At 42.7% G+C, this 26,435-nt stretch overlaps 1 protein-coding gene across 2 annotated transcripts in view; it reads left to right on the plus strand.

Annotated features, from left to right (window-relative positions):
- LOC142216351 (neurabin-1-like) overlaps window positions 1–26,435 on the plus strand; it is a 67,297-nt gene that overhangs the window by 21,366 nt on the left and 19,496 nt on the right. For both annotated transcript variants that reach the window (XM_075284115.1, XM_075284116.1), the window contains exons 3-11: window positions 10,194–10,326; window positions 10,643–10,763; window positions 13,714–13,818; window positions 18,404–18,533; window positions 18,811–18,957; window positions 19,821–19,874; window positions 20,877–21,106; window positions 21,539–21,635; window positions 25,191–25,347. In XM_075284115.1, coding sequence (XP_075140216.1) covers window positions 10,194–10,326; window positions 10,643–10,763; window positions 13,714–13,818; window positions 18,404–18,533; window positions 18,811–18,957; window positions 19,821–19,874; window positions 20,877–21,106; window positions 21,539–21,635; window positions 25,191–25,347 — 1,174 coding nt within the window. The remainder of the gene's footprint in view (window positions 1–10,193; window positions 10,327–10,642; window positions 10,764–13,713; window positions 13,819–18,403; window positions 18,534–18,810; window positions 18,958–19,820; window positions 19,875–20,876; window positions 21,107–21,538; window positions 21,636–25,190; window positions 25,348–26,435) is intronic.

A 26,435-nucleotide genomic window follows, 5' to 3' on the forward strand; every position in this document is an offset into this window, starting at 1 on the left:
CTCCGTCCTAAATGGCTGGTGGTCACGGCCAGACAAGAGCAGGCGCAGCTCCTCTAATTCAGGAAGAAAGCCAGTGGTTGTGGGGATAAAGCAAGAGAGGAACAGGCCACAAAAAAGAGGATTCAATGCCCCCGAGACAAAAGTCGCGACCCTCAGATGACACAAGGCTAACTCTGAGCAGGAAGAGATAGAAGCGTCTTATGAGAACTTGTAACGGCTGCCCGAGAAAAGCAAAAACATTCTGTGTAGGGTCCTATTAGATTGTTAGAACATAAAAGGTATTTCTATCATAACATTTGTAAACTTTTCTGTGAAAGTAAATATGTTGCAAGTTATCCATCTAATTACTTATAGAATATCGATAAATGTATTAAAGGGGTTTCCTATGTAAGGAAATGTTCCCCTACAGAAGTGCAGTGCTTGGCTGGCTTCCCATTGAAGTGAATGGAGTGGTGCGGGTTCACATCGCCCGTCTCCCTAGATTTGAAATAAAAGTAAATATGGCGATGTTCACACTAGTGCTCGCTCTCCGTTGGGGGTCTCCATCCCTCATTTCACTTGACAAATGCGGAGAGAAAAGCCCTGCGAGGTTTTCGAGCGGAAATCCCAGCAGACCCCATTATAGTCTATGGTAACTGTGTTTTAAGCAGAATAGGTTTCCGTTCTTCACGTCCCCAAGCAGACCCAAAGAACAGAATGCTGTGCACCTAGTATAAGCAAACTATACATTCCCGGTTCTGAAAACCTGATCTACAAACATATATAAAACTAGCTTCTACCTGAGACTTCATCTGTGGGTTGTTGCCATTGATGATCCACCTATATTCCGCAAATTACTGCTGTCGATGGTTTGCCTGATCCGGCATTTTGGAAGCTCGCAAGCTGTCCTGCTGCTGACCTTGTTCCTCACACCGTGCCTGTGATTGTTCAGGCAGCTTGCTGGGACGCCATATAATGAGCATGTTGTTGGTGTTGATGCCTGCTGCGGTGTTTTGACAGCTGTCAAGCTGGCCTGCTGCTGAACTCGTTCTTTGCGGTGTGCCCATGATTGTTCCAGCATCTCAGCAGCTTGCTGGGATGCCATATAATGAGCGTTTTGTTGGCATCGATGATCCTCCTCAGCTGCGCTTGAGGAGAACTCTGTTGACTTCTGGCTTCCGTCATAGCTCTCGTTGTTTGCGACAAATTAGATTCTCTTTTTCCCGGCATGTTGAAAATTGGTAAACTGACAGTTTGGATTAAAGGTGTTTGCCCGTGTCACTTTGTCTGCACTGCCTGTAGCAGATCAGATAATATGCAAATGCATGTACACTGAGGGTTAGCGTGTGTTTACACAGAGAGATAACAGACCTGAGATAAGCTGCTGCAAGAGCAGTGTAATATAGTATGTGAACATAAATTCAGAACAGTCATGAAGCTATGTCATTTACCGGGATAAAAAGTAGCCTATGTGTTAATCGAGGTTACAACCTATGTGCCAAATTTCATTCAAATCCATTCATCCGATTTTGCGTGATTGAATAACAAACGCACAAACTTTCACATTTATAATATTAGTAGGATATTTTTCCCATACGGCGAATGATATAGCAGTAAAAACCATCAAAAGAGCCAAACCGTCGCCCCCCCACCACCACATTTTGCCCCTCATGAAAATTTGAATAAACAGCGATCAGAACATCAGACTTTCCCCAAAATGGTATAACTAAAAAGTTCACCTAGCCCTGCAAAAAAAACAAAAAAACCTCCTTATGCAAAAACTTCTAAAACAGTTACAGGTGTCGAAATATGGCAACTCCGAGAAATGTAGTATTTAATTTTTTTATTTTTTTTTTAATAAAAATTGGACCCATACAATACAGGCAAATGAACGTACAAAAATCACAGAAGTTCAGAATTTTCTTCTAAGCTTCCAAGTACATCGCACCATTCTAAAGTATAATTTGCCACCCAAACACTAATCTCGCTTATGGCTGTGTGAACAGAGAAATAAAGTTATGGTGTTTAGAAAACCGGGAGTCAAAAATAAAAATTAACCCTTTAAATTAAGATGGCCCTGTATGCTTGTTAAATTACAGGAATGATTCACTTTTTTTTTTATTTTATTTTTTAATTAAATTTGTTTTATTGAGAAATTGTGTATCAGATTACTCTACAAGAGAAATAATTCACGTTTTACTATGAAGTTCACAGTAGTGGCGAAGTTTTCATTATGGCAGGATTCCAGAGGTTTTCCATTTAGCGCCAAGGAAAAAATGAGCAGATCCTAATTAAGAAAATAAATAAATTTAAAAAAAAGCACCGTGTGAACTCTGCCTGCGAGGCGATGTGATGTCTTATCTTCTGCTTGACTAGGTAATTAATTGCACACTTATTACCTGCTCACCACAAGTGTGGTTATGGCAAAGATGGGGATTTTCATTTCCAGTAGTTTACTGGAATGGATCCCAGTGCATGTAGGGTGTTTCCAAAAAAAGAGATCAAGGCTTATAAACTAAAACGAGGGCTGTCCTCTGTGACCCCCCCCCCCCCCCAGTCTTCAGAATGACCCCAGGTAATACTGATGCAGGGGATATGCTTGGCTGGCTATTTGCCCAAGCAAAACTGGCTCTTTGCTAATGGTTCCACCATCTAGTAGATCTGTCCCTGATATATCCATTGTAGTCTCAGGCCTTACTATAACTCCTAGGCAGTATGCCCGCTACCTCGGGGTCTTGTTTGACTCCGACCTTTCCTTAACCCCTCATATTGAATCACATGCACGCTCATGTCACCTCCAACTCAAAAACCTCTCCAGAATACGCCCTTTCCTTACCAGAGATACACTAAAGACACTTATTGTCTCTCTGATTCATTCTCGCCTTGACTACTGTAACTCCTTACTAATCGGTCTTCCTCTCACTAAACTCTCCCCTCTACAATCTATTCTGAATGCAGCGGCCAGGCTCATCTATCAGGCTAGACGCTACAGCGATGCCTCTGGTCTGTGCCAGTCGCTACATTGGCTGCCTATTCATTATAGAATAAAATATAAAGTTATCACTCTCATCCACAAGGCTCTCCATAATGCCGCACCTCCCTACATTTCCTCCCTCATCTCTGTCTACCTCCCAACCCGTGCTCTCCGTTCACTCAATGACCTAACACTTACATTCTCTATTATCAGAACCTCCCACGCTCGTATACAAGACTTCTCCCGAGTTGCACCACTTCTCTGGAATGCTCTACCCCGGACAATCAGATTAACTCCCAATTTCTACAGTTTCAAACGCAAACTAAAGACACATCTTTTCAGGCAGACCTATCACAATTCCTAATGTAAACCCTTCCGTACCGTCATTGGAATCCCCAAAATCTAACCCTCCTCTTTCCCCGCTCCCACATGATATGATGCCATGTCAGGCTAACTCTATAGGTCCAAGCTCTATCCACATGTTAAAGGACACGACTGGTGACGGCTCATACAGTTTTATGTTTGTGTAAGGACAGTCACCTCTATTACAACATTGTCTGACCTCTGTATAAGCAATGCCGCCCCTGCTACCTCGTGTCACCCCCTCTACCTCATAGATTGTAAGCTCTTGTGAGCAGGGCCCTCAGTCCCAGTGTGTGAAATGACTTTCTATGTAATGTATCTTTCGGTCTGTATTTGAACCCTACTAATTGTACAGCGCTGCGGAATATGTTGGCGCTATATAAATAAAATGTATTATTATTAATGGTAATAAGATCGATGCAGGGGCCATTTTTGGAACAGGAGTTGGTTATTTTTGATGCCCATTATACACTTATTGCTGTACAATATGGTGAAGGCTCTGGGATACACCAATAGTCAAAGTCAGCACCATAAGCATAAAGGCAGGGTTGTGGGTATTTTTTTCCCCCTATTATTCCAAATTATTTTTACAGGTTTTTGCAATAACTTATATGCAAAATATAAATGTCATTACAATATATATTTGTCATACAAAATATAAGCCCTCGTTCTGCTGTTTGGCTGGGCATATAAAGTTCTGGCTCTTGATAGATGGGGAGGAACAAATGGAAATACAAAAATAAAAATGGGCCTGGTCCGTAATGGTTTAAAGACCTTTCTTGCACTTGGAGACGTTGTAGTTATTACTACTTCTGTCTCAGTGAAGGAATGACACCTGGTGCAAAGTACAGTAACTGGGTTTAGCCAGCTAGTAATGGCCGTACAATAAGCTGAGTGTGTTTAGGCTCTGGGCAGGACATGTCATACCTGAGGAATGTTCTCCTCCTCATTTGTCCACATTCCTGACATTGTCCACACCCTGCAGCGTTTGTACACACAGGTGAGCACTTCCTGGGTACGCTCTTCCCGCCTCTGCTCGCTACATCAGGATGAAAAGTTGGTCAAATTGGTTAAAGGTCCTTATTAATAGTTGCTTTTCCACTCATTCCACCATAGCTGAAATTTTTTTCTATAGCCCTCACTGTTCCTGAGCAATTGGTGCAGCTAGTTTATGCCAACCAGACTCTAATACCCAATGGACGATGTCAGGCAGGAGCAGGCAAAGGGGTGTCATTCTGTGCTCTGACACTGTCCACCTCTGGAGCTCTGAATTACGTCTCCTTTCTTGGCCCTTCCTTATACACCAACCAGACTAAAGTCACATGGTTGGTATCAGGCAAAATAATTAACAGCACGGATTGCTCAGGGATGGTGGGGGCTGCAAACGAAAAAATCCAACTGTGCCAGAATGGGTGGATTGGCCCCTATTGAAGCATGAGAAGAGCTTTATTGATGCAGTAAATGACATACTAATGACAATTAGGAGTCTTCTCTTGTGGCCATTGTCAGTGTATTTATATATACGTCTTCAATAAAAGTGATGGACTAAAAACCTGTTGTATAAGCCTGCCAATATTCCTAGACCATAGTGTGCATCTTAGTGACTAGGGAATACTGGTGCCAGAATGGTCAGTTGTGGCACCGGACCTGTCCAGTGTCTGGATCTATAACATGACTTGGATTGTTTTTCTGTCCAGTCCTTTGTAGGTTTGGCCCGTTGCCTTGAACACCAGATAGATGCCGGGCATCTGGCTTCTCTTTTCCCTTGGTTTTTCTGTAATGCACTGGAATAAAACTGCACCTGAAGCAGCATGTAAAGTAAAAGTTGGTCTGGCTCGAAACATGCAAGGGTACCCTGTTGCCGATGTAGCTTTAAACATGGCTTTATATTCAGTGGAATCTTAAAATACTGTATGTCCTAGTAACACCAAATTCTTTTAAAGATGCCGGATCCTTGAGTTGTCAACTCTTTGTTGACTTCCTTGACTCCTGTTTACACTACTAACACATCGGCCCATTATTTTCTAGGGCCCTATATCCACACCTGTAGCGATCTCGGGACAGGACCTGTTCCTGTCCATTTGGGCTCAATGAAGCAAATGAATGGGTCAGTGGAGCACAAATATCGCCCTTGTGCCATTCTACCATGGATTTTGTAAATTGTAGCCCTAGGTTGCGCCGCCACAAATCTGGTATTCACGTCCTAGTGGTGTATGATGGAGGAGAAGGGTCGGAGAAAAAGGAGAGTGATTCTCCACTACTCTCTCTAAAATGATTGGAGTATTGGGTAGGTCCTAAAGGTATGGCTTGGCTTGGTTAGCACCAACATTTTACTGGGACTGAGGGCACAACCGGGGGCATCCCAATTGACATGGTGTATTGGATCATATAATGGCCCGCGTGCACAAGGCTTGAAAGTTTTAAAAGGATGTGAAAATGATGAGGAAATCGGAGATTTGAGGCCAGGTGGTTCATTGGCCTCTCGTAAATTCTCATCCGACATTCACTCCCCTTCCCTCAGAACATAGAGGAGACAGAAACTCCGCTCTCGGAACCAGCTAATAAACGCTGCAACGTCTACACTAGAGGGAAAGTGAGAGGCCGTAAAGAGTAGAGATGGAAATCTAATAACAGTGCTGGACCTCCTACAAGATGTGCCTGACATTTCTCCATTCACAGCCTCAGAATGCAGACGTCTCCTGTATTGTTCTAGCACAGATCCTTGTGCATTAGTCACGCGGCCCAGATCTCTTCCCCATCGGAGCAGCAGTGACTCAGAGTCTTAGGCCGGCGCTCGGTGCCCTGGCCATTCCACAAATGCCAGTGGTAAGAGGCTTTGAGAACCCTTCTTCCCACACCCACCATTTACGGTAACAGGATCTGAAACGCAGCTGCTTTAGAAATAAAAGTCCGAATATATTTTTAAGTAAAGCAGAATGTGTTATTACCAGGAATGCAGACACATTAAATGTTAGCGATTCTGTGGTCCCCGCTGGTATAATCCACTTGTGTGCGTCAGGAGTAAGTGAAACGCCGTAGCAAAGCGTGATCTACGGCATGCTGGGCTCACATTACTTGGGACTTTCTATTTGGCAGGCATTATTATTAGATTTTTTTATTTTTTTTGTCTTTTCTATATTGAAGAAAAAAAAACTCCTTGGGGACTTCATTGTTCATCATTAGAGATGAGCGAACACTATTCAAAACAGTCGTTTCGAATAGCACGCTCCCATAGAAATGAATGGAAGCGGCCGGCACGCAGACTTTGCCGCTTAACCCCCGCGCGTGCCGGTTACGTCCATTCATTTCTATGGGAGCGTGCTATTCGAAACGGCTTTTTCGAATATTCTTCGCTCATCTCTATTCGTCATTTCATTTTTCTATTGAAGAATCGGAGTAATAATGTAATGGTCATGGAGGTAGGTCCCTGTTTCCTGAGTGGGGTCATTCAGACTGGGCAATCGTTTTGCCATACTAAATCTCATACTATAGATGGTTTGGCAGAAACTGAGTTTTACCCACGTCCGCTTACTTTTATATGGACACCATAATCCTACTAATATTATAAATGTGAAAGTTTGTGTGTTTGGATGTTTGTGAATCAATCACAAAATACGGCTGAACGGATTTGAAAGAAATTCAGCACATAGTTTGTAATCTCGATTAACACACAGGCTACTTTTTATCCCGGTAAATGACATGGCTTCACGACTGTTATGAATTTATGTTCACATACTATATTACACTGCTCCTGCAGCAGCTTATCCCAGGTCCCAGGGCTGTTAGCTCTCTGTGTAAACATACGCTAACCGTCAGTGTACATGCATTTGCATATTATCTGATCTGCTCCAGGCAGTGCAGACAAACTGACATGGGCAAACACCTTTAATCCAAATTGGCAGTTTGTCAATTTTAAACATGCCTGGAAAAAGAAAATCTAATTTGTCTCAAACGACAGCTATGAAGGAAGCCAGTAGTCAACAGAGTTCTCCTCAAGCGGAGCTGAGGGGGATCATCGGCGCCAACAACACGCTCATTATATGGTGTTGCAGCGAGCTGCTGAGATGCCACACAATCACCGGCACGGTATGAGGAAAAAGTTCAGTAGCAGGACAGCTTAAGAGCTGCTGGAACAGGCAAACCATCGACAGCAGCAATTTGCTGAATATAGGCGGATCATCGACGCCAACATAGGACTATCCGTTGTTCTGGTCCTTTGGAAGAGTCTGGCTGTAATGAGGTCTGTCAGATGTCCGTTGTTTTAGAACGGATGACTCCAGACTCCATGTAGGACTTTTTGCTCTGCCGTTTTCAGGCGGATATTACTACAGTCTCCAAAGGAGACTGTGGCACAAATGAGAACGCAGTCACTCGCTCCCTTGTTCTGATCCTTAGCATTTATATGTACACACAGGTCGCTGTAGGCTTGATGTTTTCCACCCTTGCCGCATTTATGGAAGGAACATGTTAACCTTACCTTGACTCCACCATGACCCTTGACGTTCATGGGTAACCATATGCATGATGCGTCGTAGTATAGGGTACGGGGAAATGTATTACCAATGGCTGGACACATGTAGTGTGCGGTATGCGACTGCCCTATAACCATACACTTGTTTAAGGTTTATGTTGTGTCTTAGTGCTCATTGTGACTCATATTGTCTGCGTATCAGGGTTTGTGGTTTTCGGAGTACAAAGAGCCCTGGAAATGTTTGTTGTACAGCTGAGTAAATGATAGCCTGTCTTGTGACCAGAGTATGCCCTGTTGTGTGACGATAGCCCGCATCTATCCGTGTCTGGCAGGTAATTGCAAAACCCAAAAGGATTTCCGCATTCCATATTATTATTCCATTGTAAAAACAAACATTCATCTGCCTGGCTGTATTGGTAAGAGACAAGATTGTTCTTGTGCTCGCTCCATGGCTGCTGCACTTTTAGCAGTTTTACATGTTTAAGTTTTGTTTTGACTTGTTTGATATTACAGTTTTGTCGAAACAAATTGATTTTTACTTTGTGAGACGTCTTGTACTGTCCAGTGAGAGAGTGTAAGGATGCATTCTCATTCTGCGGTTAAGTTGCAGTTTTGCTTCAGTTTTCAAAAACATTGCATCTTATTGCAACAAGTACATGAACTTTTGTGTCTGCCCATGTGTCACATGATTTATTTATTGCCTGAAAGAAAAGGTATACCTGTAGTGAGAATTACTAGCTGGCACGCCCCAATGACACAGACTGGAGCATTGACCCCTCTGGGCATTGGTTATTAAAGAGAACCTGGCACATGATATAATGCTGCCCTGTCTTATTGCAGGATGTGATTGAGGGAGAGAAGCTGAACTCTGATATATAGGGTTATATAATATAGGGAGAGAAGCTGAGCTCTGTGATATATAGGGTTATATGATAGAGGAGAGAATCTGAGCTCTGTGATATATGGGGTTATATAATAGAGGAGAGAAGCTGAGCTCTGTGATATATAGGGTTATATGATAGAGGGAGAGAAGCTGAGCTCTGTGATATATAGGGTTATATGATAGAAGAGAGAAGCTGAGCTGTGTGATATATAGGGTTATAGGATAGAGGAGAGAAGCTGAGCTCTGTGATATATAGGGTTATATGATAGAGGAGAGAAGCTGAGCTCTGTGATATATAGGGTTATATGATAGAGAGAGAGAAGCTGAGCTCTGTGATATATAGGGTTATAGGATAGAGGGAGAGAAGCTGAGCTCTGTGATATATAGGGTTATAGGATAGAGGAGAGAAGCTGAGCTCTGTGATATATAGGGTTATAGGATAGAGGAGAGAAGCTGAGCTCTGTGATATATAGGGTTATAGGATAGAGGAGAGAAGCTGAGCTCTGTGATATATAGGGTTATAGGATAGAGGAGAGAAGCTGAGCTCTGTGATATATAGGGTTATAAGATAGAGGAGAGAAGCTGAGCTCTGTGATATATAGGGTTATATGATAGAGGAGAGAAGCTGAGCTCTGTGATATATAGGGTTATAGGATAGAGGAGAGAAGCTGAGCTCTGTGATATATAGGGTTATAGGATAGAGGAGAGAAGCTGAGCTCTGTGATATATAGGGTTATATGATAGAGGAGAGAAGCTGAGCTCTGTGATATATAGGGTTATATGATAGAGGAGAGAAGCTGAGCTCTGTGATATATAGGGTTATAGGATAGAGGAGAGAAGCTGAGCTCTGTGATATATAGGGTTATAGGATAGAGGAGAGAAGCTGAGTTCTGTGATATATAGGGTTATAGGATAGAGGAGAGAAGCTGAGCTCTGTGATATATAGGGTTATATGATAGAGGAGAGAAGCTGAGCTCTGTGATATATAGGATTATATGATAGAGGAGAGAAGCTGAGCTCTGTGATATATAGGGTTATAGGATAGAGGAGAGAAGCTGAGCTCTGTGATATATAGGTTTATATGGTAGAGGAGAGAACCTGAGCTCTGTGATATATAGGGTTATATGTTAGAGGAGAGAAGCTGAGCTCTGTGGTATATAGGGTTATAGGATAGAGGAGAGAAGCTGAGCTCTGTGATATATAGGGTTATATGATAGAGGAGAGAAGCTCATTCTCACTGTCCTATATCTGGTAATAAAACAATTGGCCGCAGTACAAGCCTCACCCCCCCCCCCCCCCCACTGTCAGCAGTTAATATAAGGGTCTCCTCTATGTTGCCTGTCCCTCCTTAGTATCCGTATCTAAGTCTGCAGGATTTTCTCTTTTCTTCCGGATTACTTTTATCTCCTTTCAGGTTTCTGATTCTTTATTCTTCATATAAAGTTCAGTTGTAGTTGCTGACATCATAAGACTTTCTTACCCCCCAAGTAATAAAATTTACCTTTTATTATATTTACATTAAGGTATTCGCTACATTTTCCAATGAAGACTATGATCGACGTAATGATGAAGTGGACCCGGTCGCTGCTTCTGCTGAGTATGAGTTGGAGAAAAGAGTGGAAAAGATGGACGTTTTCCCTGTTGAAATCGAAAAAGGTATCATTATTGTTTGTTTAAATGGTGAAATTTGGAGAGCTATTAGAGGCAGGGTTCCACCTTAGGAATCTCTTCAAAAACTGTCTCAAATCAAGCTCCCATAGTTTTCATTCCCCTGTATGTCCCTATCCTAAAGTGGAAGGCCAGTAATAGCTTGGTGTATTTAACCCATCTCGTGCTGCATTTTATTCATGCTGTGCTCCACTACATATGTTCTTGTATACTTTAGGAGATTTTCCCAGCCTTGTGTGTACTTTGAGTATTTTGCATATTTCTGCTTGTGTTCCTCTTGCTTACATGATGTATCTCTGTGCAGGTGACAGCGGCCTCGGGATCAGCATCATTGGCATGGGGGTCGGAGCGGACCAAGGCTTGGAGAAGCTGGGAATATTTGTGAAAACTATTACAGAGGGAGGAGCTGCTCAGAGAGACGGACGGTTAGTAACTGGATGCAGGGTAATCGCTTTGTTTGACTTTGATCTTGGTGTCTGTATGGACACATAAACTACACTCTTTATTAGAAGAACATAAAGGTGGCGCTAGAAGCTAGGATTGTCGTTATCCAGCTTTCTTAGGACTTTGACAAGGAGTCTGTCTACATGGAGATTTATCATTATATGTCTAGGCCAGTGGTTCTTAACAGGGGTTCGATCGAACTTTAGGCCATATGCACGGTTCATTTTGTGTATCAGTAAAAAAAACCATATAGCTATGTCTTGAATTTGGAAAAAAAATAATATTTGATTTATCACTAGAAAAGGGTTCGGTGAATGTGCAGATGAAACTGGTGGGTTCGGTACCTCAAATAAGGTTAAGAACCACTGGTCTAGGCAAAATTTAGAATTCAGCAGCCTGGAAAAGCTGGGTAACAACCTCTTCTGAGAATAAACGTGCATGTTCTGGGCCAGAGGGAGAAGTCGCAAGATGCTACCTTCTGCACGGTCTTGCGCGGGCTCTTCTGGTGCAGTGCAGTGGTAACACTATGGATGTGTCTGGGTGTTATACTTACAATAGTAAAGGTGGGTGACTACTGTCAGGGGGGTGCGTATCTCACAACCCAGCTATGACACTAGTCAGTAAGGCGCGTCCTTTTGGCAGTGGAGAGATATCGGTGCCAATACTAATGGCAGAGAGATCTCTAGCACCAGGACACATAACGAAAAAGCCGGCAGAGCACTGAAATCAGCGTGATGTCGACTTTCTAGTGATATATATAATACCACACACTGATGAGGTCCTCTTTAAAGGGATTCTACCATTTAAACACTTTTTTTTTATCGTTCACACGTCGGATTAGCCTTAAGAAAGGCTATTCGTCTCCTACCTTTTATAAGTCATTCTCTCACAGCACTGGGGGCGGGCCTCAGCGCTCAAACAGCACTGGGGGCATCCCCAATGCTGCAAGAGAACTCTCTCTCCAGCAACGCCTCCGTCTTCTTCAGCAACCGCCTCTTCTTCTTCCGGCTGGGGTCAGGCTTGTGCACCTCTGTAGTCTGCTCTGTTATCGGGACGCAGGCAGAGCCGAGTGCACAGACTGGCGGCCATTTTTTGTAGGCCGCTTACGCGCGTATGCAGTACGCTCCTATAGTTCTGAAGATGGAGGCGTCGCTGGAGAGAGTTCTCTTGCAGCATTGGGGCCGCTCCCAGTGCTGTTTGAGTGCTGAGGCCCGCCGCCAGTGCTGCGAGAGAACTCATTTGCATACCGACAAAAACTGGATTTTTTCACCGAACATCGGGCTGGAGACGACTTATAAAGGTAGGAGACGAATAGCCTACCTTTTTTTTGTTTGTTTGTTCCAGTCTGCTCCGTGTATCATGCTTATTTAGGATATGACTGTGAATAGCCATCAGCATTATAACTCTCCATATAGACACATTACACAGTGTGTTATATTCTGGTTAATGGGAATGTGTGCCTTCGTATTCCATACTTGTATAAGGCTGATGGGTGCGCGCGGTGATCTCCCAGCACAGGACTGTGACATAACAGAACCTCCTGTTGTAGAGATGAGCTGTCGGTCACATGTCAGTCTCGCTCAGTGTGGTTGGTGGTTAGTACATAGTCATTTAGTCCTCATGTTATGATATTATACACAATAAAACACGTTTTCCAGGCTGTATCACTCCTGGAGAATCCTTTGGTCAGCTGTTAGTGTTTTGTTACTATACCGTAGCGTCTGACTATATGGTAAGACACTTGGCATTGCACAGAGTTTGTGTACATTTCGGTGCAGTCATGCTGATGTAATATGTACAGTGTCTTATATTCTACACGCGATATGTGCATAAGTCAATAAACACCATCAGCAGGCGGCTCGCCCGTCATACATCTGCAATGTATACTGGAAGTTTATCTTCCTTTAGGGTGTCTTTAAACTCGGAAATGTTGACTGTATTTCTTATTCTTACTAATTATCACTTACCGCTTGAATTGTTGCGTGTTTGTTTGTTGTTTTTTTTTTTCTTGACCTAAAAAATAAGGTGCTTGTTTTATTACTGAGGACTTTTTACCACTTCCAAGTCCAGCTGTTTACATCACTTTACCACTGGAACAGCAGAATTTTTTTTTTTTTTTCTCTAGCCCCCACCATTCTTGAGCAATCACTGCTGTTAGTTTTGGTCCTTGATATGCTATTTAGGCTGTGCGGTGTCAGGCAGGAGCAGACAAGGGGCGTGAATCTGAGCTCTGGCTGTCTCTGATTGGAGCTCTGAGTCACGCCCCCTGTCTAACACCGCCCACCTGATATTACAGAGCTTGAATGGCACCAAATCTAACTGCGCTTGTTGCTCGGGAATGGTGAGGGCTTGAGAGAAAATTCCAACTGTGCTGGAATCGGGGGGTGGCCGCTATTAATAGATAAGAACTAGGTTTGGGTACTCTTTAAGAGCTATTGAAGTAGTCCAGCGGAGTTCTTGCACCCCTCGGTTGGCTCGGTGTATTACATGGATTACTGCTCATTTCAATGGCTGACATGTAAAGCTCTGTTCACACTTTACACTTATTGTGGCTTTATACAAACCTTTTCCCCCCATTGCTCTGGGGTCTCTGTGTCGCAAAGCGGATACAACCAGCGCTGATAGATGCAGCAGCTTTTGGATTGGGGTTAGTCAAGTTATTGCCATCTTGTTTTTTGACTGGAGATGATCACTGTAAGTAACACAATATTTGTACTTTACTATATGGCACTTTTGACCTACTGTATAAATCTGACCACTGCAGGACACCGTAGCTGCATGTCCGTCTGTCAATATTGGTTCTTATTACCTAATCGTGATAGGTCTGTTAATGATTGAGAACCCGACTGTAGGGCACGGGCGTCCGAGCGGCCTCTGCTTTTTACTTTATTGTATATTTTATCTTTACTTTTTTATTTTTTTATCTTTTAGAATTCAAGTCAATGACCAAATAGTGGAAGTCGATGGTACAAGCCTAGTTGGGGTCACACAACTTTTTGCCGCTACGGTACTCAAAAACACCAAAGGTACAGTCAGGTGGGTACATCTTCAAGGCTTATTTTAACTCATTTGAAATTTTGCATGTGGAACTCATGATGTGAATTGGGTCCTAAGGACTCTTATACTATATTAGGTTGTGAACACGGCTTGATAAGTATAGGTTTCTATACACAGATGGATATCCGTATATTGTTCTCCTCTAGTATTGGCACATTCCAGCTAAAATGACTGATCATAGAGTGACTGACTGTGTAATGCTGGCTGTAGAGCTGCCTTCCTGGCATTGAGTATTGGTGAGTCACCGCAATGCCGTATGTTCTCACAGCACTGTCTGAGCTTCTCTCCTTTTCCTTAAAGGATCTCTTAGACCGGTCCATAGAGGGTGCGTTTGTACAGCCGCACCAATATTACTCTAAATTTCTGTGAGTTATTGGCCAATGGATAGAAATTTCTCATCTGCTAGAAAACTGATGTGTTGTGCATAAAAATCTCTAATTATAGTGTGTAACCAGATCCATCATAGGGAATAACCGGCTTTAATTTTATAATTGGTTCTGTCTGAGCCGAGTATGCATTTGTTTGACGGGATCAGGCTAGACCTGAGTACCAAAAAATGGTTGCTTTCTTTTACCATCAGCGCCACAACTGCCCTTAGGTTGTTTCTGGTATTGCAACTCAGCTCAGAGTTGCAATACCACTCACGACCTGTGGATAGGCGTGATGCTGTGTTTGGAATGAAGTAGATATGTTTTAACAATCCTCTACATGTGTTTTTTTTTTTTTTTTTTAATAAGGACAGGTTCACATCTGCGCCGGGTCTCCACTTTGCAGATTTCAGTCTTCTGCTCGAGAAACTGGACAGGAGACGGAAACCGGCAGTCAGTTTTCAAACCCATTCACTTGAATGGGTTTGCAAAGTGACCGCCTGTGTGCCTCCGAGACACAGAGTCGGACATGCAGGACTTTGTGTCCAGCTAAAAAAAAAAATGGTTTCACTGCGGAGACCAGAAGACACTATCTGCCGGGTTTCTGTCTCCTGTCCAGCTTCTCAAGCAGAAGACAGAAATCTGCAAAGCGGAGTGGGTTCGCCTGTGCCCGAAGTTTAATTTTGATGACCTATTAGTGGCAGTCTGATACCCAGGACCCCCACAGATCAGCCGTTTGAGGCTGCAGCATTTGGGTGAGCACTTTGACTTCTTTACTGGATGCCAAGCATGGCGCTAGGCATAGCCTAGTGGTTGTGTTTGGTATTGCAGCTTGGCCCCTTTAACTTAAACAGGTCTAAGCTGCAAATAGGCCACGTGATAGACGAACAGGTCACTGGTCTATGAAGTAGAAGTGTTGCTCGCTCCTGCTTTAAGCATCTGATCTATAGGGGTCCTGGACATAATACCCTGGTTGATCAGACAGGTCATAACTATGAAAGTCCCTTTTAAGGTAATTCTGTATTATTTTTATTTTTAGAGCTCTATAGAGGTGTCCCATACAGGGACTAGTATAGGATTTTTTCTTGTGACACTGTGGAGCAGTCCAGGATGATAAAGGGTTACGGCGTCCGCTGGGCACTGGTTTTCTCCCCTGATGATGTGATGAAGCCTTTTGTATACATACTAAGCTCTGTGCTTATGCCGGCAGCTGTCCCCTTATCCTCTGTAACCAGAGTATTTCCTCTCATCCTTCTTTTCTGGGCTCTTCCTATGTAGAATATGACCAAATTACACCGCTCATGACTTACTGATAACTGCTATAATAATAATACACATCCACAGAGCACCTTCACAGAGTTAGTCATGTTCCTGTATAGCCTGGCCATATCCTGCATTGTATTGATGCTTGTACAGCACATGGGGTCCTACCAAGTGGTCGCTATATCATAGCTATGTATAATGCATGCTGTGTCAATATCGGTGCTGTCTCCACCATGAGAATGAATCTAGGGCTGGGCGATTTGACCTAAATCAAAGATTTTATCTAGAACTTTTTTAGGACACTTTGTCACGCCCCCTCTTTGCCATGGCTTAGATAGCGTACGGTTTAGCCAACCGCATTGTGAGACCGAATGGAATGGATACAAAATAATTGAAATAATCAGTGAATAAGTTAGCAACGATTAATTGATCTGACTTTGATTTGTTATTTTTCCATTAATTGCCCAGTCCTCTGAAATTATCCCTTATCTGATCTGTATTGTACCCACTCATACTGGCACACTAGTTGTTTTCTATAAGGAGGGCATATTGAACGTGCAGAGATCTTTACCTGTACCCAAGTATACTGCCTGTTTCTGCAGAACATAGTAGTTCTCAATAGTATCTTCAGAGAGAGACCTCTTTGGTTACACTCAAACCCATGCTAGAAAAAAGAAGTCACACTGCAATGATGTGACTTATTAAAGAATCGGTCACTGGCGTGTTCCTTTTTTCATATCAATCTATAAAACCATGAAGGGTACATTAGTTGAGAATATTTTCAGTCTCATGTTAGGATGTCTAGACGCTGTTCTGTTTTTTATAAGGCTGGGTGCTGAGTCCTTTAAAATATTAAAACATTTGCTAATCTCTGGCTATATGTTCACATTACTGTTGTTAATGTCTGTTGCGGTCTTCCGTCATAGGATGGCAGCAAGTGACATTAACAGTGGCAGTGAACTGGCATGGACTGTGTCTGTGTCCGTTCTCATTGACGCTAATGTAAGCAACATGACGGATGCGATCTTCCATTATGTTTTACTTTTCTGACGGAAGACAGCATGTGTCGTGTTTACATTGGCGTCAATGGGAAGAGTTTCAATCAGTTCTTTGCCACAGTTAATGTTTGTTGCTGTCACCCTATGACTCGTGACAGCAATGGACATTAACAGTCGTATGAGCATAGCCAGAGATGATGCAAATGGGTGTTTTTTGTCTCTTGGTGTGTTATTTTTTGTTGTTGTTGTTTTTGTTATGGACTCAGGGCTGTCATTGACAAGTCTAAAATTCTCCATGCATGTGTATTGCCATGGTTGTGCAGTGACGGTGTCAGTTTAATGTTATTTACACGACCTGTCATGACTTGTCACGAATGAGATGACACCAACATCCCACATATACAGAATGCAAGTATATACACTCACCGGCCACTTTATTAGGTACATCTGTCCAACTGCTCGTTAACACTTAATTTCTAATCAGCCAATCACATGGCGGCAACTCAGTGCATTTAGGCATGTAGACATGGTCAAGACAATCTCCTGCAGTTCAAACCGAGCATCAGTATGGGGAAGAAAGGTGATTTGAGTGCCTTTGAACGTGGCATGGTTGTTGGTGCCAGAAGGGCTGGTCTGAGTATTTCAGAAACTGCTGATCTACTGGGATTTTCACGCACAACCATCTCTAGGGTTTACAGAGAATGGTCCGAAAAAGAAAAAACATCCAGTGAGCGGCAGTTCTGTGGGCGGAAATGCGTTGTTGATGCCAGAGGTCAGAGGAGAATGGCCAGACTGGTTCGAGCTGATAGAAAGGCAACAGTGACTCAAATAGCCACCTGTTACAACCAAGGTAGCCAGAAGAGCATCTCTGAACGCACAGTACGTCGAACTTTGAGGCAGATGGGCTACAGCAGCAGAAGACCACACCGGGTGCCACTCCTTTCAGCTAAGAACAGGAAACTGAGGCTACAATTTGCACAAGCTCATCGAAATTGGACAATTGAAGATTGGAAAAACGTTGCCTGGTCTGATGAGTCTCGATTTCTGCTGCGACATTCGGGTGGTAGGGTCAGAATTTGGCGTCAACAACATGAAAGCATGGATCCATCCTGCCTTGTATCAACGGTTCAGGCTGGTGGTGGTGGTGTCATGGTGTGGGGAATATCTTCTTGGCACTCTTTGGGCCCCTTGGTACCAATTGAGCATCGTTGCAACGCCAAAGCCTACCTGAGTATTGTTGCTGACCATGTCCATCCCTTTATGACCACAATGTACCCAACATCTGATGGCTACTTTCAGCAGGATAATGCGCCATGTCATAAAGCTGGAATCATCTCAGACTGGTTTCTTGAACATGACAATGAGTTCACTGTACTCCAATGGCCTCCACAGTCACCAGATCTCAATCCAATAGAGCATCTTTGGGATGTGGTGGAACGGGAGATTCGCATCATGGATGTGCAGCCGACAAATCTGCGGCAACTGTGTGATGCCATCATGTCAATATGGACCAAAATCTCTGAGGAATGCTTCCAGCACCTTGTTTTATCTATGCCACGAAGAATTGAGGCAGTTCTGAAGGCAAAGGGGTCCAACCCGTTACTAGCATGGTGTACCTAATAAAGTGGCCGGTGAGTGTATAGTCTAGTGTAGTATATATTATATATGTATGTGTGCATTTAATAGCCTTAGGACAAGCCAACCAAATTAGATTTATGGGGACCCTACACTGAGCAGCATGTCTAACTAGTGATGATTGACACTGCTGAATATGCTTAGCCCTCTGTATTTTAGATTAGTGGCTGTATTGGATATTGCAGCAGTTTCCATGATGAGTCTACAATATTGCTGTAACATTTAGGAGAATGTTCAGGCTTTAAATCACATGCATGCATTTCTGTGCAGAATATTCATCTTCTGCTTTTATAATTTTAGGTTCCTTATTGGGAGAGAGAAACCGGGAACGCAGAGTGAAGTGGCGCGGCTGATCAGCGAGACGCTGGAGCAGGAGAGATGTCAGCAGCAGATGTACGACCAGCAGTACTCGGAAGGCAGCACCGGACAGGTACATCATTTACTTTTTTGCTACGTTTTGCTGTATTATGACAACTATAGAAATTCTGAACCTTTGATAATCCTAAAACACAAATTTAGAAGATTTGTCTCCATCTGGGAATACGAATAGAGCCCCTTTATTCCTGTAACCAATTTCTCTTAGAGTTGCTGGTATAATCTTGTTCGGGGGCTTTAGGGGGACATGTGTAGGACATCTGTTTTAATTTATTTAAGTTTACAAATTTTAGATTTTTTTTTTTTTACCGCAAATCTGTTTTTCTTGGCAGGAAGAAGATTTTGAAGAGGATGATGAGGATCATCTAGAGTCACATCTACATGGAAATTCTGTTGAAGTGTTTGAGTTACCAGAAACGGAAGATATCATCTTTCCTTCAGATATGGATGCCTCTCAGCTGGCACTCAAGTTTAAAGAGGTAAACCGCTGCCAATGTGACCAACTCCTTATTATATTTGCTTTTGCACATTCGCTGTCTGAGCGTGTTATGGCAGGTGGCTGTATCTTATGTAATCGAGCCATGAACTATGGTCAGTTGCCCGTGGTAGATATTGCAAATGGCTCCAATAGTTAAACAGACTTTTCACTGGACAAGATGTCTCCGTGTACTATAGAAATGGAAATTTGGTATCCAGTGCTGACGTACAGATCTGTGGGATTTGGATACAGGCACACGGGTGTAAAGGGGGCAGACATTGATATCATTGCTTGCAATATACCTTCTGGAACAGGATAACTACTTTATTGCCCCTGAGCCTATGTGTACAACCTCTTTAAAGGGCTCTTCCCATTTTGACAAATTGCTGCTCCCAAATCTCGACACCTAATACCCGGCACAAGAACAGCTGAACAGTATTGCTTCATGTGGTTTCCGTAACTCCCATAGTGGGAGGTAGGAAAGTATTTATCTATACCATTGGGGCTGCAGAGAAGGTCATTATAAAGGTAAAACCTGCCGCTATAGTGCTACATTTTGGACACCAAACAGGAGGGAAGGGATGTGGCGACTTGGGGGGGCCGGACTCTGGTTTCGATCACATGACCTGGGGTCAGTACCAGAGACACATCAGCATCTCTTCCCCTAGAATTTCCTGCTCTCAGATAATATCCTGTTCTGCACTAAAGTAAAGTGGAAGAAATCATCTGATGCTTAAGATGCAAAATCTATTGCGGTCACTTGAACATATTTCTAATACAAATTTATACAGCGATGACTTTGTTTTTATTGATTCCCATGTATTTGTTGTGCTTTATTAAGTGTGTTTTTTTTCTATTTTATAGCTGCAGCTAAAGCACGCTGTCACAACCGCTGAAGTCAACCAGCTGAAGGACCGGGTACGACCACCGTGCTGAGCCTTTCTGCTTAAGACTTGCATTCATGCAGACATCACAGATTTTCTAGAGTTTTCTTGTCTGCTTTTAAGAGATCTTTATTTTATTGTCATGTGTTATTATTCTATAACTCTTACATAACTGTGAAATAGCACAACTACATAGCACGTATATTACGCCACAATATTGGCTGGGTACACTGAGACCGTTTATAAAGTAAACTTCTGCAAATAGATATAGGACTTGTTACAAAGTCTCCCTTATCTTTGTGTTACCCTTTTCCTTTAAAGTCTACTTGTAGTTTTATACAATTTCTGACACATCATTATGATTTTCAGAAAGGTCTCAGCTCTTAGGTACTAGCCATTCAACATGTCTCATCCTTAGCTTATCTGAAGGCCTTGCCTCTTAGGCTGTGTGTGGTTCTTCTCAACGCCAATAGACGTTAACAGAGCGGTGTACTTTCTAAGAGAATCATCCCAGCAGAGACAAAGATGGCCGCATGATCACAGCGCTCAGCTAGGGGCTTCTGCCCTTTTGTTTTTGTGATTATGGGGATCTTGACTTCTCAGACAGTTGGGGTCTGGTTGCCAGCTTTGATCCTTGAGGTTCGTGGTACCCAGACCCTGACCATCTGACATGTGAACAGATCCCTGAAGCAGGAGTCACACTTTTCAGTTCTTTTTTGCTACCCTAACCACACACAGCATTTGGCAGCTGTCCCTGTATGAATTTATACAGAGACATAGATCAGTGTCACCAAGCTCCCATGTTTTATTCTATTTGGATCTGTCAGGCTTCATAGAAAGGTAGCAGAGGACACTTTTTTTTTGGAATGGCCATATTGCAAAATAAATCTGCTTCATATCTGTTTGCTTTTTGAAATCCAAGGCGGTAAAAACGTTCTGTATAGGCAAGCACCTGTATTGACTCAGGTTTCACCCTGTGCATTGTAATGTTAAAAGATATAATAATAATAATATGATCATTTTTTGCATTTTATAGATCAAAGCTGCAGAGAACGAGAAGATGGATTGGGAAACAAACAGACTGAAGTATCAACAGTCTGTTGAGGAGAACAAGGAAAAGATTAAGAAGTTGGAGACCTACTGGTTGGAGGCTCAGGCGCTGTGCAAGACTGTCAATGAACATCTGAAGGAAACCCAGGAACAGTATGATACACTAGAGAAGAAATACACCAAGGCCAAGAAATTACTGAAGGATTTCCAGTTGAAGTAGGTTGAGTACTCCCATTACAGTAGTATCTCCTCCTGCACCATGGCCACCTGTTAGTGCAGCTCAACCCCATTCACATGAATGAGACTACATTTCCCTGCAAATCTGGGTAGACCCAATGTATAGGGATAGCTCAGAAGGGGGGTGTAGCACCAATTTAGTGATCGGAGCTCCAACATTAATGTGAGTGATGGTATATCCTAACAATATGTTACTTTATAAGATAAAAAAGAACCTTTAACAAACGCGATCTAGAAAATCTAGAAGACCCCCTCTTAGTAGCAATGATAGACTAGCCATTCTGAATGAATTTGACCCAAATATAGAGATCCACCTAAAAAGTGTTTATTCAATTCTATTGTGTTTATAGGTGACATATTTGTGATTCCATTATAACTTCTCCCATTTTTTTTGTTCCTTCTTATTTATAGGGAAATAGAATTTGAGAAGAAAGAACTAGAGCACAAGGAAATGTTAAAGGAAAAAGACAGACAGCATGCTCAACAAATGAATCTTCTATATACAAGGGTAAGATTTATTTTAAGTATCTGGATCTATTTGGAAAGATACAGATGTCAGAGGAACCGCACACTGGATAACTATAGAAACTATGGGTGCTAGCAGTCAGAGAGTCCTGCGACTCGTATACAATGCAAACAAATGCTGCTGCACACCGTAAATAGGTGAAAGGGTGAAACAAATTTTTGATTTTTAGTACATTAATTTTTGGTACATTAGCGCCATGGATTGATTTGACAAGCATAAAGAGAGTACTAGATCAATAAATGAACATAACGTTTCGGTCATAGTCGACCTTCATCAGATCGGATCTAGAAAAGAGATAACAACACTATAAATATAACTGGAATAAAATAAAAATGTAGTCCACAGTATGGCAAATAAATGGGCATAGTGACCAAGTGAGTAGACAATAAGAGGGAAAAGAAGAGAAATAAAAGGGGAAAAAAATTGAAACATATGGGCCAAAAGTGGATGAAGATATAGAGAGAGGGGGACGCAAGACAACTGAAACAGCCAAAATATAGATGGAAGATAGAACTAGAGCAGCTAACCCAGAAAAAGGAGTAAGAAGGAAGGGGGGGGGGGGGAAGGAAAGAGGCAGTGTACGACGGCAGATAGAGTGGTTGCAAACCGCAAGTAGAGGTAAAAACAGCAGGTGCCTGGTAACAGGGGGGGAAAAAGAAGACCACCACCTACCTAGTATACGAAGGCAGAGTACGCAGCAGGGTCATGGCGTGCTGGGGGGTAGAGCCGGAGGGGTTTAAATGTATCAGGATGGCGAGCGGAGCCAGTCAGAGCGGCGCTCGGGAGCCGCGCCGCCCACCGGCCCGACGGCGCGCTAATGCCGCGGAACCGGAAGTGACGCGGCCGGAAGTGCTCATGCGTGTCACCGATGCGTTCCACCGGCGACGCGCATGCGCACACATGACCATGCGCGAAACAGGACAGGGAGACAAGACAAGTGAGGGAAAGCTGGAAACAAGAGGAAGAAACGTATAGACAAGAGTGAAAAAGATAAGGAAAGCAGAGAGATCAAAGAAAAGAGGGGTTGTATATAAAAAGAAATGGGATAAAATAGAGAAATATAAGTATAAAATGTGGTAAATGAAGCAGATAAATAAATGGACATGAATAAAGGGGAAAAAAGGGGGGGGAGACAGCCCAAATGCATCCCAAAGAACGGGGTAACAAAGGAAAAGGGGAGAGAAGTGGAGAACACTAAGGAGGGGAGGGAGGGGGGAGGGGAGGGGGGGGGAAAGGGGAAAAGGAGGGGAAGGGAGGTACTATACGATACCAAGGGAAGAAAAACTGGCTTATGCTACTGTATATCTATACTATACCAGGGGGTGACTTGTGGGTGTTCATTTCATCTGGAAAGGAATGGAGAAAACATGCATTAGAGAAATTAGATTCTCTAATGCATGTTTTCTCCATTCCTTTCCAGATGAAATGAACACCCACAAGTCACCCCCTGGTATAGTATAGGTATACAGTAGCATAAGCCAGTTTTTCTTCCCTTGGTATCGTATAGTACCTCCCTTCCCCTCCTTTTCCCCTTTCCCCCCCCCCCTCCCCTCCCCCCTCCCTCCCCTCCTTAGTGTTCTCCACTTCTCTCCCCTTTTCCTTTGTTACCCCGTTCTTTGAGATGCATTTGGGCTGTCTCCCCCCCCTTTTTTCCCCTTTATTCATGTCCATTTATTTATCTGCTTCATTTACCACATTTTATACTTATATTTCTCTATTTTATCCCATTTCTTTTTATATACAACCCCTCTTTTCTTTGATCTCTCTGCTTTCCTTATCTTTTTCACTCTTGTCTATACGTTTCTTCCTCTTGTTTCCAGCTTTCCCTCACTTGTCTTGTCTCCCTGTCCTGTTTCGCGCATGGTCATGTGTGCGCATGCGCGTCGCCGGTGGAACGCATCGGTGACACGCATGAGCACTTCCGGCCGCGTCACTTCCGGTTCCGCGGCATTAGCGCGCCGTCGGGCCGGTGGGCGGCGCGGCTCCCGAGCGCCGCTCTGACTGGCTCCGCTCGCCATCCTGATACACTTAAACCCCTCCGGCTCTACCCCCCAGCACGCCATGACCCTGCTGCGTACTCTGCCTTCGTATACTAGGTAGGTGGTGGTCTTCTTTTTCCCCCCCTGTTACCAGGCACCTGCTGTTTTTACCTCTACTTGCGGTTTGCAACCACTCTATCTGCCGTCGTACACTGCCTCTTTCCTTCCCCCCCCCCCCCCCTTCCTTCTTACTCCTTTTTCTGGGTTAGCTGCTCTAGTTCTATCTTCCATCTATATTTTGGCTGTTTCAGTTGTCTTGCGTCCCCCTCTCTCTATATCTTCATCCACTTTTGGCCCATATGTTTCAATTTTTTTCCCCTTTTATTTCTCTTCTTTTCCCTCTTATTGTCTACTCACTTGGTCATTATGCCCATTTATTTGCCATACTGTGGACTACATTTTTATTTTATTCCAGTTATATTTATAGTGTTGTTATCTCTTTTCTAGATCCGATCTGATGAAGGTCGACTATGACCGAAACGTTATGTTCATTTATTGATCTAGTACTCTCTTTATGCTTGTCAAATCTATTTGGAAAGATGACGTGCAACCGCTCAGTGTGTGGAGCCGTCTGCTGCTGGTTCTGTATACTGTGCCGATGATATCCCGGTGTCAGGCCTCCCATTGGATATGGTCATTAATATCTGCTCTTGGACATCCCACTTAAGAGTTGCCCTATTTGAACAACGAATTTTGTAAATGAAGAACCACTTGCGATGTCCAAGGGTCCTGAAGTAGAGGCCTCGGCAATACGTACGTACGTACCAAGGGCGGTATTTTTTATTGGCTGAAAAAAAGTGGTTGTAAAGGTCGGCATAGCGTCTAGAGCTGGGGAACGGGCAAGTACTGTGAAATGTTCAAGCCCTTGTACATGTTGCCTACAAACCCTATTAATAGGACAACTTAACGTGTATTCTTCATATATACCCAGCAGTGTTCTTGTCATCTTTTGCAAAAGTGTCCTTATGGCATAAAAGATATCCACTTACATTGGACGACACCTAAATCTAATATCACCTAACACCTAATAGCCACGTCATGGACTTTTATATTGCGGAAGTTCTATGTGTTTGTTTGGGGAAGATAATGAATAATCCAACATGTATCTTAGTGTGCTCTGAAATTCTATCTTGCCATCTTTTAGAAATGTGGTTTGAGATTTAGAAATTGGCCAAGTACAGCAGTTATGTAGGCGGCAATGTTAAACTTAAACCTCTTCTCGAAGATGATGATTCTTTCAAAATATATTTAAAAACGCTCAAATCCTTGCCGTCAGTCCTAAAATAGACATAAGTGCCTACGCCTCTTATCTAATGGATTAGAATGAATTTCTGCCGTTATTAAAATAGTCTGACAAGAATATCAGGCTGCACACAAGTCTAAGGAAAGTTCCCAGAAGGAGTTCTCCTGCATATACCGGTATATCCTTCTGCTTTATGGTTGTATATGTTATGTCTAGAAGATCTATATAAAATAGTTTCTGCAATTTTTTTTTTAGATTACAGAGCTCGAGAACAAACTTGAGGCGTATGAACAAAAACTTCCGGTAATCCCAAATAATAGGCATGAAGATAAGGAATCCATGCTACATACTGTGACCGCTCCTGCAGATCTAGGACCAGAAGTCTCTTCCCCCAGAGAATCTTCTATATCTGGTAATTGTAAAAGTTGACTTAGTTTGATTTTCAATAGGGAAATGTTAAAGTTGTGGCAATTCCTGGAGTTTAAGGTGATTTGCCAGGACTTTGATATTGATGGCCTATCTTCAGGCCCCATTAACTGTGGTAGCCAGGTCAGATAGGTACATTTGTAAATTTGGTTAGGTCAATTTCAGTGGCGTGATGGAGATTCCGGAGTTTGAATCCTGAAGATTGTCTGTCAAAAAGCAAGTTGGGTGAGAGATGGGAGGTTAGTTCAAAGTGGACACATTGTTCAAGGAGTTTTGCAATATATGATAGCCGTGAGATGGGACTGTAGTTGGAGAGGACTGGGTGAGGGATGGTTTCTTATGGAAACTTGTCTCGTCTGAGTCATTAGGTCTATCCTTAATAACTAAACAAAGAGTTTAGCAAATTGGGTGTAAATTTCACTCCTTTGACTCTGCATGATATCTATATTATGAGCAGGTGCTAGTTCCTGCACCATGACAGATACAGATGTACGTCATTGTGCTGACCTCTTTGGTCACTACTTAAGTGTCCAAATAATCTTGCAATAGGAGCTGTACTGTATAACACAGCTGCAGAGGGTACATCAGCTTAACAATGTTTTAGGTCAGCTTATTTGTACCATACCACACAGTAGGTGATTTAAAAACAATGGGAAATGCAAAAAGTGAGGTTTTTAAATCTATCTATCTATCTATCTATCTATCTATCTATCTATCTATCTATCTATCTATCTACTATATATATATATATATATATATATATATATATATATATATATATATATAACTTATTGCATCTCGAAATGATACTAACAAATACTGTATCTTACTTAAGTTGAATAAATTTAAGTCTGATAAGGTGGAAACACGAAATTGTCTTTTGTCCCCATAAAAAGTATTTTTATTTTTGAAAACTACTAAAAGGTACATGTACCTGTAGAGCATTTCCTTTTATTTTATATTGAATTACATTGGTACCATTAAAAGTGCACCTCATCCCGCAAACAACAAGCTCTCATTCAACTACATATTAATAGAAAGGAAAAAAAAACGTTATGGCTCTTGAATTGCAAG

Source organism: Leptodactylus fuscus, chromosome 8, assembly GCF_031893055.1.
Source record: "Leptodactylus fuscus isolate aLepFus1 chromosome 8, aLepFus1.hap2, whole genome shotgun sequence".
Lineage (NCBI taxonomy): Eukaryota > Metazoa > Chordata > Amphibia > Anura > Leptodactylidae > Leptodactylus > Leptodactylus fuscus.